The sequence below is a fragment of the Phycodurus eques genome, chromosome 9, assembly GCF_024500275.1.
Source record: "Phycodurus eques isolate BA_2022a chromosome 9, UOR_Pequ_1.1, whole genome shotgun sequence".
In the NCBI taxonomy this organism is placed as follows: domain Eukaryota; kingdom Metazoa; phylum Chordata; class Actinopteri; order Syngnathiformes; family Syngnathidae; genus Phycodurus; species Phycodurus eques.
In genome coordinates this window covers 17598163-17609272 of record NC_084533.1, presented here as the reverse complement: position 1 = coordinate 17609272, position 11110 = coordinate 17598163, and the positions used below count along the sequence as shown (strand labels likewise).

Sequence of the window (11110 nt, the reverse complement as noted above, 5' to 3'; positions counted from 1 at the left end):
TGTCAACGAGCATCCGTCTTCTATACCGCTTATCCTCACCATTAGCTCTTTTAATAATGCAATTTCCAAATTCCGTGCGTCGTAATACACGCTACAGAATTTTCCTGTGAAGCCAAGTGCCTTTGATCTTGAATAAAAGTTTATAGAAAACATATAGTATGAAGCACAGATACTCGTGTAAAAAAAATTACTGATTCAATTTACAGAAATAATTTAGTAGTAGTTGTAGAAAAAGGCCAGACTGAGATGTACAAAAGTAAAAATGAATGTTTACTGTCAATTATACAATATACGAAACTTAATAACTTGATGCAATGAAAAAAATAGTTTCTCTCCTTTTACTTGCTTAAATAGTACTGAGACAAATAAAATAAAAATTACATTACGTCGCATTTTAAGAGATAGCTAGCATTGGCTCAACTTTTATGCTATCAAATCAACATGTTGGCCTACCCTTTGTTGCTGTGAACTAAGTAAAAATGCAAAATTAGCTAATGATAACAACTGCAAAAGTACATTTTAGTTGTATGTGTTATTTCAGAGGCGGCACGGTGGACGACTGGTTAGAGCGTCAGCCTCACAGTTCTGAGGACCCGGGTTCAATCCCCGGCCCCACCTGTGTGGAGTTTGCATGTTCTCCCTGTGCCTGTGTGGGTTTTCTCCGGGCACTCCGGTTTCCTTCCACATCCCAAAAACATGCATTAATTGGAGACTCTAAATTGCCCATAGGCATGACTGTGAGTGGGAATGGTTGTTTGTTTCTATGTGCCCTGCGATTGGCTGGCAACCAGTTCAGGGTGTACCCCGCCTCCTGCCCGATGACAGCTGGGATAGGCTCCAGCACGCCTGCGACCCTAGTGAGGAGAAGTGGCTCAGAAAATGGATGGATGGATGGATGTTATTTCAGATTCGAAGGAGAATTTTCGAACGCCAGAAGCTTGACGTTTTTTTTGTTTGTTTTTCCACAACACATTTCACAGGAATAATTCTTGGAGCCGTCGTAGGTCTCAGGTCTCCGCAGAGGATAAATAATATATGTGTGTACTTTTACCAGTATATAGAATGTCTAAATGTGTTGCTGCACCATTTGTGTTAAAAAATAATAATAATCAGTTGCTTTAAAGGTTTTATATACTCGTTTCCCATTACGTGCTAACATAACATGGGCGAACTACACAACTTGGTGACTTCTGCTTCACAATAGACCCCACATTGAATGATCCCAATGGGTCATTCAATGTAGGTAGCTATGAACGCTTGGCCGCTGAGATATCGCCAAAGGCCAATAAGATCAAAGTTCTTTTCCATATTTAAATTGTGAATATGAGCGATCCAATCAGAGCAAAGCTTATTTACATGTTGCATATTAATTAGAAATCTGGTAATCTAAACTGCCAAGCAAAAAAAGACCACAATAGCTTCAAAAAGCACATTCTGGGCATTTTCAACCAAATTATCTTGCAAACTTTATTAAAGGACATTTTTTTTTTAAATTTAAAAAATTTAAAATGATGGAAGGAGACCATTAAGATAGTGGTCTAAAGGCTATGTGGTTGCTTTAAATATACAACCTGTAAAAGTCGTCAGAAAAATTTAAATGGCAGTAACGTACAGATACCTGAAAAATCTACTTCAGTGCAGTCACAAAGTGTTTGGACTTGGTTACTTCCCACCATTTGTTAGTACATTTCGTTTATGAAACATTTGTTTTCAGTTACATTTTTTACAAACGATACATGGTAATGACGATACATTACTATAGAGGCCGCACTTGACAAATAATTTTGTAATAATTTTCATATTGTATAATACAGATTTTTTTGATACAGAAGAGCTTTTGTGACATTTGCCTTATACTTACTTGCCTTGGACAATCAAATATGCTTGATATTTTACATATCCTACAGAAATATTGGAAGTTTATGCAATCAATCTCAACTCACAGGACACTTTTTTGGGTATGCGTGCATATTTGGTGGCTTATTTAGGTGAGAGTAGCAAAACATTAGAGACAACTCCAGATAAAGGGCAGTCCAAGCCACACTCTTGTGCTGCACTGATAAACATATTGATGGTTAGTTGTGTCTTTGACAACATCAATCAAACCTTAGCATTATTATCTTTGTAAATGCAGAATTTGTATACAGTGCTGACAATTTAATTGCATAAGATGTGCAGGTGTAGCCAATAAATTGTGTGTGTGCTTGCCATTAGTGTTGTTTTGTTGTGCAGCATCGAACATATTTTTTAAAAAGTAGCATTTATCAATATACTGTAACGTACTTTATGAACATCATATATGTTAATTGAAAACACGCCATTTATTGTTAATTTTTCAGAAACATTAAGTGCACAATAGTAGTTACAGTATGCAAATAGAGTGTATGTGACTGCATTCAGGACAATGAAACAGTTAAAGTGCAAACCTCAGTAGGCGGCTGGCATGTGTGGGAAACAAACTTAAAGTACAATGTATAAAAACACGTCACATTTTAGCCAATGGTAAAAAACAAATAAATAGAATAAATACAGATTTGTTTAATGTTTAGCATCCACCGCCTATCTTGTGGTTCAACAGTCTGAAAGTGAGGAAAGCTCCTGCAACAACAATGCGAAGGATGGACGATCCACTGGTTTCTGAGAATGAAAACATGGCTGAAAAATCAATGGACACCCATTATTTTTGTGTGTTTTTCTACACTATATATCAAATTCCTTCTCCCACCTCCTTCCAGCACCATTCCATAAACAGATATACAGCCGCTGGTGCCAATCGTGGCTTGAGCAGCCTCATGCCAGCGTTCAGGGACTCTACCACCTGAGCATTAGATTGGTTCTCATAAGGAAGTCGGCCCTCTGTGTAGACTTCCCACATGAGAACACCTGAAAGGGTAAACAAATTTCTGTTTGAATATGTGATGATAATGGACGTTCATATCAGTTTGAAAACGTTTTGGAAAATTACGGTCTGAGGCATGGAGTAAACTGTTGCACTCAATTTAAAATTCAGTATATTACATCACCTTCTTTGCCACTCAAACTAAGAAATATGTTGATATAACAATATGAAGTCAAAAAACCCATGCCGAACCAAATCATACCAAAGGACCAGACATCAGATTTGCTGCTGAACTTGCAATATTTGATAACCTCTGGTGCCGACCACTTGACAGGAAACTTGGAGCACAAGGAACTTGTGTACTGGTCATCAAGAACATATCTATAGCACACAAAATAGGAATGAGTGAGATGACTACAATATTACCAAAAGACAAAAGTTGTGAAATACCTGGTCATGCCAAAATCAGACAATTTAACCACATTACTCTTTGAAACTAAGCAGTTCCTGGCAGCCTATAATTGAAAAGGCAACATATTAGGAAAATTCAAGTCAAACCATTGAAAAAAATAGATTTCTTTCAATGTTTTACCAGATCTCTGTGGATGAAGTTAGACGTCTCCAAGTAGGCCATCCCTTCAGTGACATCTAGACACATCCCTAACATTGTGCTCTGGGATAAACATCCTTTTTTGGCTCGCAGGTAGTCTGATAGACAGCCATTCTCCATGAACTCCAACACCAAACACATCGGAGAATGCTGGGTGCATACACCATAGAGCTGAACTAGCTTCGAGTGGTATAGTCTCCTAATGAAACATACACAATTGCACATGGCCTCAGTTGATTATCACCTAATTTATCCTATAACCAAAGCTTAGGAATCAAGACATGCACTTACATCATAACTCTTGCTTCTTCTTTAAATTCTTCCTCTGACATGCACTCTTCTCTTATTATCTTCAGTGCCACCTTCTTCTCCTTCCATAGCCCCCACAGCACCTTCCCAAACTGTCCACTGCCTAACTCTTGACCAAAGGTAAGTTCTCCGGGGTCCACCTCCCACTCATCTGTTGAGCACCAGTATAAAGGCGTATAGAACACATTCTAATATTAGTAACTGGAGAAGTGTTCCTGAAGCAATTATTCTTATTATTATTATTTCCTAAAGCAATTATTATTATTCATTATTATTATTATTAACAATAATAATAATAATTGGTTATTATGTATGAGCTAATATGGTTGAAAAGTAAGGATCCCTTGCACTGTCACAGGCAAAAAGAAAAATGACTGGTTTGAACTTTAGACCTCAACTCCCTCAACCATTGTGCATAACAGTGCCCAATGTGCCCATCAAAATCCTGCTGAAAGATGTATTCACTACTCTGACCTTTTACCTCAAGAGGGCCAACCATTCCAGACCAAATAAAATCTGTAGGGCTCCCCTTCTACTGTTTGTTTAATGTTGGGTTAGGCCTATGTATTTTTGTTTTTGTAGACAACTCTAGACAATAAACCTACTAAAACATTTCACAAGTGGCAACTGATTTACAACAAAAAGCCCCATCGCTTTGCAGATATTGCGATTATTTAGAGTCAATGGCCTCTTTGACAAGATATCCATGCAGCGTCAAACCCAGACTATAGTTCCCTTTATCCCATACACACCAGCCACAACATTAGGTATGCCTACACGATTTACTAACACCCAGTAAATGATCTGTATCAAACATCCAGCCCTTACAAAGACATACAGTATCATACCTAGCTTTGATTGAAACTTTTAAACAGCAATAAATCTAACAGTACACTTCTTATTGTGGTTGAAGTGTGTAGTGGAGAAGTGCTATGTATCGTACTAAGTGTTTCTAATATTGTGATATGTTCAAATACAATAATAACAACAATAATGAACAAATAAAGTAATAGAAACGGGTCACCCTAATTGAAGCCCATCTAATGGCTAATAGCCTATATAATAATCAGAGGTGGGTAGAGTAGCCAAATATTGTACTCAAGTAAGAGTACTGTTACTTTAAAATTATATGACTCAAGTAAAAGTAAAAAGTAGTCCTCCAAATATTTACTTGAGTAAGAGTAAAAAAGTACTCAATAAAAAAAACTACTCAATTAAAGAGTAATTTGGAAACAACTTCTGATTTTGTATTTTTTATTTTTTTAAATCAGAGCATGAACGTCAACTAAAAAAAATAATATATGGGAGTCGACACACACCTGCCACCATTTAAATTTTTAACTGCCAAAAAAACAACAACACATGCATTGGGCCCTACAGAAACATTATTTGCTTTATTCACGTCAATGACTTCATGAAGAAACTGTTTGCTGACCAGACTTAGTGATTGTGTGTGCATGTGTTCAACACCATAGGATAGTGCTAATGTTGCCATATCCACTGCCAAAACAACAGCCAAAACAGCTGCAGTTGTTTTCTCAAGTTAGAAGTGGGCTAAAATACCCATGTTTGGGCAGTCACAATGCAGACCTGCATGACAAAGCTGTTGTTGTTTGGTCGCAGCTGGTTTTTGTTGATTTGTTTTTTTGTGTCCCAAAATGAATCATTTTGATTGGCTCTTGAAGGCTACGTGCGCGGTCATGTGACTACCTTGTGTCGTCTGATTGGTGAATTGGAGTCAAATGATATTAGTGTTCACGTTTGAGTGGCGCAACGGGTGCCCAATGCGGAAGTCGAAGATGGAGTCTAAAAATAGATGCTCACACGCATGAATGTATAAATAAAAGTAGCGAACGGCATGTTGATCATTGTAACGGAGTAAAAGTATCGATCCTTCACATAAATACTCAAGTAAAAGTAAAAAGTACAGTGGATTTATAGTACTCCGACAATTATAGTTTATCGAAAATGTTACTTGAGTAAATGTAGCCCGTTACTACCCACATCTGATAATATCATATCGAAGATGATGATTCTGTGCAGTATAATGTAACCTCAATGGAATATTCACAGTTAGAATGTATATTTATGTGCAGTACTTGAGCCATTGAGTATTTTCCACACCACGCATCAGTGACTAGATCTCCGTGACCCTGTTCATATTGGAGGCTCAAAGCAGCAAAAGCAAAACTTGGATGTAAAGATTATTTTCCTGGAATTGATTACACTTTACAATACGATATTACCTTTGGATGGGCCAGCGATTTCCTGGGAGCAGCTGCCTCTTTGAGTGACAGGGTGTCTGAGACGTGTTATTAGACCTACCAAGTAACATGAAACATAATCAGCTTTACCCATTCTGCATAACTGTTCCAACATTTCATGTTAATACAGTTTCCCTCCTGAGCAAACTGAGCAATTACCCGCAGCATTGTGTTGGTGGTAACAGATCAGCTCAGGAATGGTGCGGAACAGATACTTCTCTGCCAAGTAAAAAGAAGATTCCCCTGTTTCTGTCCGCCTGATTTGGTAATGTTTCACACATGGTGGTTTCTCCCCATTAGGTCTGCAGGTGAGATCCATTGCATTTATGTGTACAGTATTGCAGTGGAATGAAGTTATGATGATTATACTGTTTATATAGTAAAGGGGAATTACCCCAGTGCTTTGGTGAAGACTGAGACTGTGTAGACGCCTGTCTGTCTTGAGTTTCGAACCATGAATGCACCCTCTTTTCCCTAAACATATACAACAACAAAACTGAAAATTATGTAATTCAGGACTATTCCGTACTTTGACTGTAAACAGCACGAGTACTATTGTTATGCCATAACAGTTTTCACTTCACAGTAAGTCTGACTCAGCCATTGGCAAATAATAAAGGTAGATACAGTCATGCTTACAAAACTTCACAGCAGGAAATTCAAGAGTGAAAACATCATGCACTGTGTCATGTCTAATTCTCACGGTGCAGGTTTATTTTGCCCATGCAACACTTACTGAAGGTGTTGAAGCCAAACTTTAGTTTCCACCAAATACAGTATATGAAGACAGCATGAACAATTCCATTTATTTTCTACCCCTCTTGTCCTCATTTGAGTTGCGCTTAAGCTTGACCCTATCCGAGTGGTGGGGTACACTCTGGACTGGTCGCCACTCAATCGCAGGACACAAATATACAAACAACCATTTACATTCATTCTAACCTGACAAATTAGAGTCTATAACTTATCCAGCCGATTTGTTTGAAGTCTAAAACTCTAACCTGCGTGTTTTTGTAATGTAGAAAACCCAGGAAAAAAACAAGCATGTACAGGGAGAACATGCAAACTCCATACAGTAGGGCATGGGCTGAGATTCAAACCCAGAAGCTCTTAAAAGTGAGGCAGATGTGTCCAGACCACTCTTCCACCATGCTGCCCTAGTATGAATAAATTAAATTTTTACCTCTTTGATCAACACATCTTCTGCGTCCCCTCTGGCAATGTTCTTGTTATACCATCTTTGAAAGGACACATAAGAAGAAACAAAATCCATATTTTTAAAATCTATATCATATCTAGTATATAGTATATATAGTGTATGCTATAGTAGTAGCAGTATATATGTATGTATGTGTATATATATATATATATATATATATATATATATATATATATATATATATATTGTATATATAGCTTTACATATAGTGAAATATATTAACATAGTCCAGATATACACACACATGCAATTCAGTAACCAATTAATATGCACACAATAAGGAATAAATGCCAGAAATAAATCTAACATACATAACATGTAACATTTGCAGTGGATTAAATGTTAACTTACTCAAATCTCTCAAAGTCGTTTCCTGATTTTTCGGCTACGTGTGTTCTAGGAACGAACCCAGTGTTCCTGTGATGACAGGGAGGGAATATGTTCTTTTTATAGATGAAATCATTTGCACCGTGATCTCAATTGCAAAATGAAACCGGAATAGTTGTGTTTTACCCCCTTTCATCTCGAACACTCCACCAGTCAGGGTGGGAACTGTCTGTCAGGGTGTACTCCTTGTCTTTCTGAAGTGCCAAGTCTCTGTCTCCAAATGGAGTGTAGTTCTGCATTGCAATAACCATCCTATGCACTGTGTCATGCAATGCTGTCTAATGGAAAACATATTTTGAGCTTCATGAGTTAACTCACAACATACATGTCAGTTAACATGTACACAATTACAAAAACACACTTTAAGTATATCTAGTGAGCAGATCATCTAAACACGTGCCAGGTCTCAAGAATTGATCAATTCTTACGGACACATTGTACTGACAGATTGTGGGTCCAAATAACAGTCTTCACTCACCTTTAATAGTTATTATTCAAAGAAAATAAAATGCTGAATTTGGTATTCATAAAATTAAAAAAAAAAAAAAAAAAACATTTCCCCCCTTTCCTTCCATTCCGCTTATCCTCACTAGGGTCACAGGCGTGCTGGAACCTATCCCAGCTATCTTCAGGCGAGAGGCGGGGTACACCCTGAACTGGTCGCCAGGCAATCGCAAGGCACATATAAACAACCAACCGTTCGCACTCACATTCACACCTACGGGAAATTTAGAGTGTTCAATTAACCTACCCTGCATGTTTTTGTGATGTGGGAGGAAACCGGAGTGCCCGGAGAAAACCCATGCAGGCACGGGGAGAACATGCAAACTCCACACAGGCGGGGCCGGGATTCGAACCCCGGTCCTCAGAACTGTGAGACAGATGTGCTAACCAGTTGGTCCACCATGTCGCAAACATTTCCCCTCAATAAGAGAAAATTATGAACTATATCTATTCATGAAAATGCTCCATCAGTTTAAACTGTAAGGGGAATAAAAAACAACGCAAAGACCTCCACCACCACCACCACCAACAACAAAAGCAGAGATCTGGTATTGTAATAGAGGGTTACCTCTGAGTTTGGGATCTCAGGTAGTGGTTTTTTAGAACCTGAGGAGAAATCAAAAATATGATATTTACTTGTTGTATTATCAATTGTAGTATATCTTACAAATCCCAGATACCCAATTCTAGTCCATTGGGCAAAATGTTTATAAATTAAATGGTTAAACACTAACAGCATTGAGGTCTGTCCACAAGTGTGTGTAAGTGTTTACCTACTTTTAATTTCAAGGTAGATTTTTCATTAATAATAGAATAACTATAAACTACATAATTGTCCTTAACTTCAGTAGAAAAGAAAAGGGTTATACAAACCGTAACCGACTGGATCATACACATGACAGCCCATTGCAAGTTTCTCTGACTGCTCGCAACATCTCCATTTTCCAGCCATCCAAAATTGTGGGTGGTATTTTTCAACCAAATTGTTATTCTTCGTCTCTATATCAGCGACAATATAGATTAAACAAGGTCAAGATTAATTGTATTGTCTTAAAGCCTGATTTGGGAGTGTGAAAATCTGATTCGAAACCTGCTCACCTTCTTTAAGAGCGTGCACCCACCTCAGACGACAATCATTGTCTGGGGCAAAAATGTAGAGGAAATGGTTGCTATGAAAAACCTGTAGATATTTGAGTTGTTGGTGTTATGCATTTGTTTCAAAGTAATTCTGCTATTTAAGTGATGATTTGACAAATGTGAACCTCACCTGGAAGGGATACTTGTAGTCACATGGAATGGGGAGATCGGTAAAGACTGTATCCACACACTTAATGCTGCATAACTTGATGCAACCTTTTAGTATAGGCTTTCTCTGAAACAAAAATAACTTTACTTTTTAAGCCCACTGAAAATTTGATTGCAATTACAATCGATTGTAAGGAGGCCACCCCAAAGCTTGGAATGATTCAACTGATCAGAAGTACTATTTAAAATAGTTACTCTATATGAATACTTACTCCAGGACGACGCTCAGAATACTTCAATTCCTGTGAGTCCAATACAAAAAATCTCTCCTTGTAATTGCATGGTGATGTTCTTTTCTTTTGCTGAGATTTTTTGATCATTGTACCATCCAGAATTACTCTAGAGAACATGATAACATTAACAACAAGAAACAAGAAACACTGAGTGAGACTGTGACAGAAGAAAATATACCATGAAGTTTCCGGTTGCTGAGGTTAGTAGACCACATCCTGACTCCAAGAGGTGCAGATTGCACATATACCCGCATGAACTTCAACTACATGAAATCATCATATGCTTGCACAAACACTTTTATTTCATATACTTTAACAAGTCATTGCATTATGTTATTAAACTTAAACCGTTTTGTTCACACGGTCAAGTGCCCGATATCTACTCACACTAAGTTCTGTAGTTTGTGGTTATGTTGCTTTGGAAAATGCTATTTGGAGAAATTGAAAAGGGAGCACTGATTGAAAAATATTCATAAAATAAATGAGTAGAACAGTAATTTGCAACTCAGGTACTGTGCAACATCATCTTTGTAAATGCTGTACTTCCATGATTCCCAAACACTGTGCCATCCATCCATCCATTTTCTGAGCCGCTTCTCCTCATTAGGGTCGCGGGCGTGCTGGAGCCTATCCCAGCTATCATCGGGCAGGAGGCGGGGTACACCCTGAACTGGTTGCCAGCCAATCGCAGGCCACATACAAACAAACAACCATTCGCACTCACATCCACACCTACGGGCAATTTAGAGTTGTCAATTAACCTACCATGCATGTTTTTGGGATGTGGGAGGAAACCGGAGTGCCCGGAGAAAACCCACGCAGGCATGGGGAGAACATGCAAACTCCACACAGACGGGGCCGGGGATTGAACCCCGGACCACAGAACTGTGAGGATGGAAGATCAAATAAAATAAAATCACATTTATATATAGCTCTGGAAATGTGGCATGGCACTGAGGATCCAGGTGGGTAAAGACAACCTGTGGGAACCATCCACATCAAGGTGCCACAGCCTGAAGCCACAGATGATGTTGCCACGGCTGACCACCACGACCCGGGTAGACCAGGGTGGACACTCCACATTGTGCAGAGCCCCCCAGTGGCCCGACTGGGGTATCTGCAGGATGACATCGCCGCGGCAGACCGAACACACCTCCCAGTGTAGAGGCTCCCATGAGGAGACACTGGAGTTAAACTTAAAAAGACTAAAATACATTAGAACAGGATATAAACTGAAGGACAATCAGAATTACAAAAAAAAAATAGATACATGAATGAAACAGTAGACAATCAGATAAAGAAATCAGTTAAAAACTAAACAGGTGAGTATTGAGCCTCCTTTTAAAAGCATCAACAGCCTCTCATCATCGAAAAATTATCCAATTTCACTTGATTGGTCCAAAAATTATAATTTCATTACTATAATGTATCTTTATATAT

At 38.3% G+C, this 11110-nt stretch overlaps 1 protein-coding gene across 1 annotated transcript; it reads right to left on the bottom strand.

The window, feature by feature from the left end:
- Window positions 1-2298: 2298 nt before the first annotated feature.
- Window positions 2299-9824, bottom strand: itk (IL2 inducible T cell kinase). The gene is made up of 17 exons (XM_061686224.1): window positions 9650-9824; window positions 9400-9504; window positions 9231-9312; window positions 9006-9131; window positions 8701-8738; window positions 7755-7906; window positions 7593-7658; window positions 7206-7260; window positions 6417-6496; window positions 6182-6324; window positions 6005-6079; window positions 3741-3909; window positions 3432-3648; window positions 3290-3354; window positions 3102-3220; window positions 2726-2883; window positions 2299-2637 (listed from the first exon to the last, which is right to left on the bottom strand). The coding sequence occupies exons 1-17, from the start codon at window positions 9785-9787 to the stop codon at window positions 2572-2574; spliced, it is 1854 nt and encodes a 617-aa protein (XP_061542208.1). The 5' UTR covers window positions 9788-9824; the 3' UTR covers window positions 2299-2571.
- Between the last annotated feature and the right edge of the window lie 1286 nt (window positions 9825-11110).

Excerpts from the sequence above, each read along its gene's own strand:
- itk (XM_061686224.1), bottom strand. The coding sequence starts at position 9,787 with ATGTTCTCTAGAGTAATTCTGGATGGTACAATGATCAAAAAATCTCAG. Across the intron at positions 7,261-7,592 it reads AACGACTTTGAGAGATTTGA|ATGGTATAACAAGAACATTG; the intron begins GTAAGTTAACAT and ends GTCCTTTCAAAG. Across the intron at positions 3,910-6,004 it reads AATCGCTGGCCCATCCAAAG|ATGAGTGGGAGGTGGACCCC; the intron begins GTAATATCGTAT and ends GGTGCTCAACAG.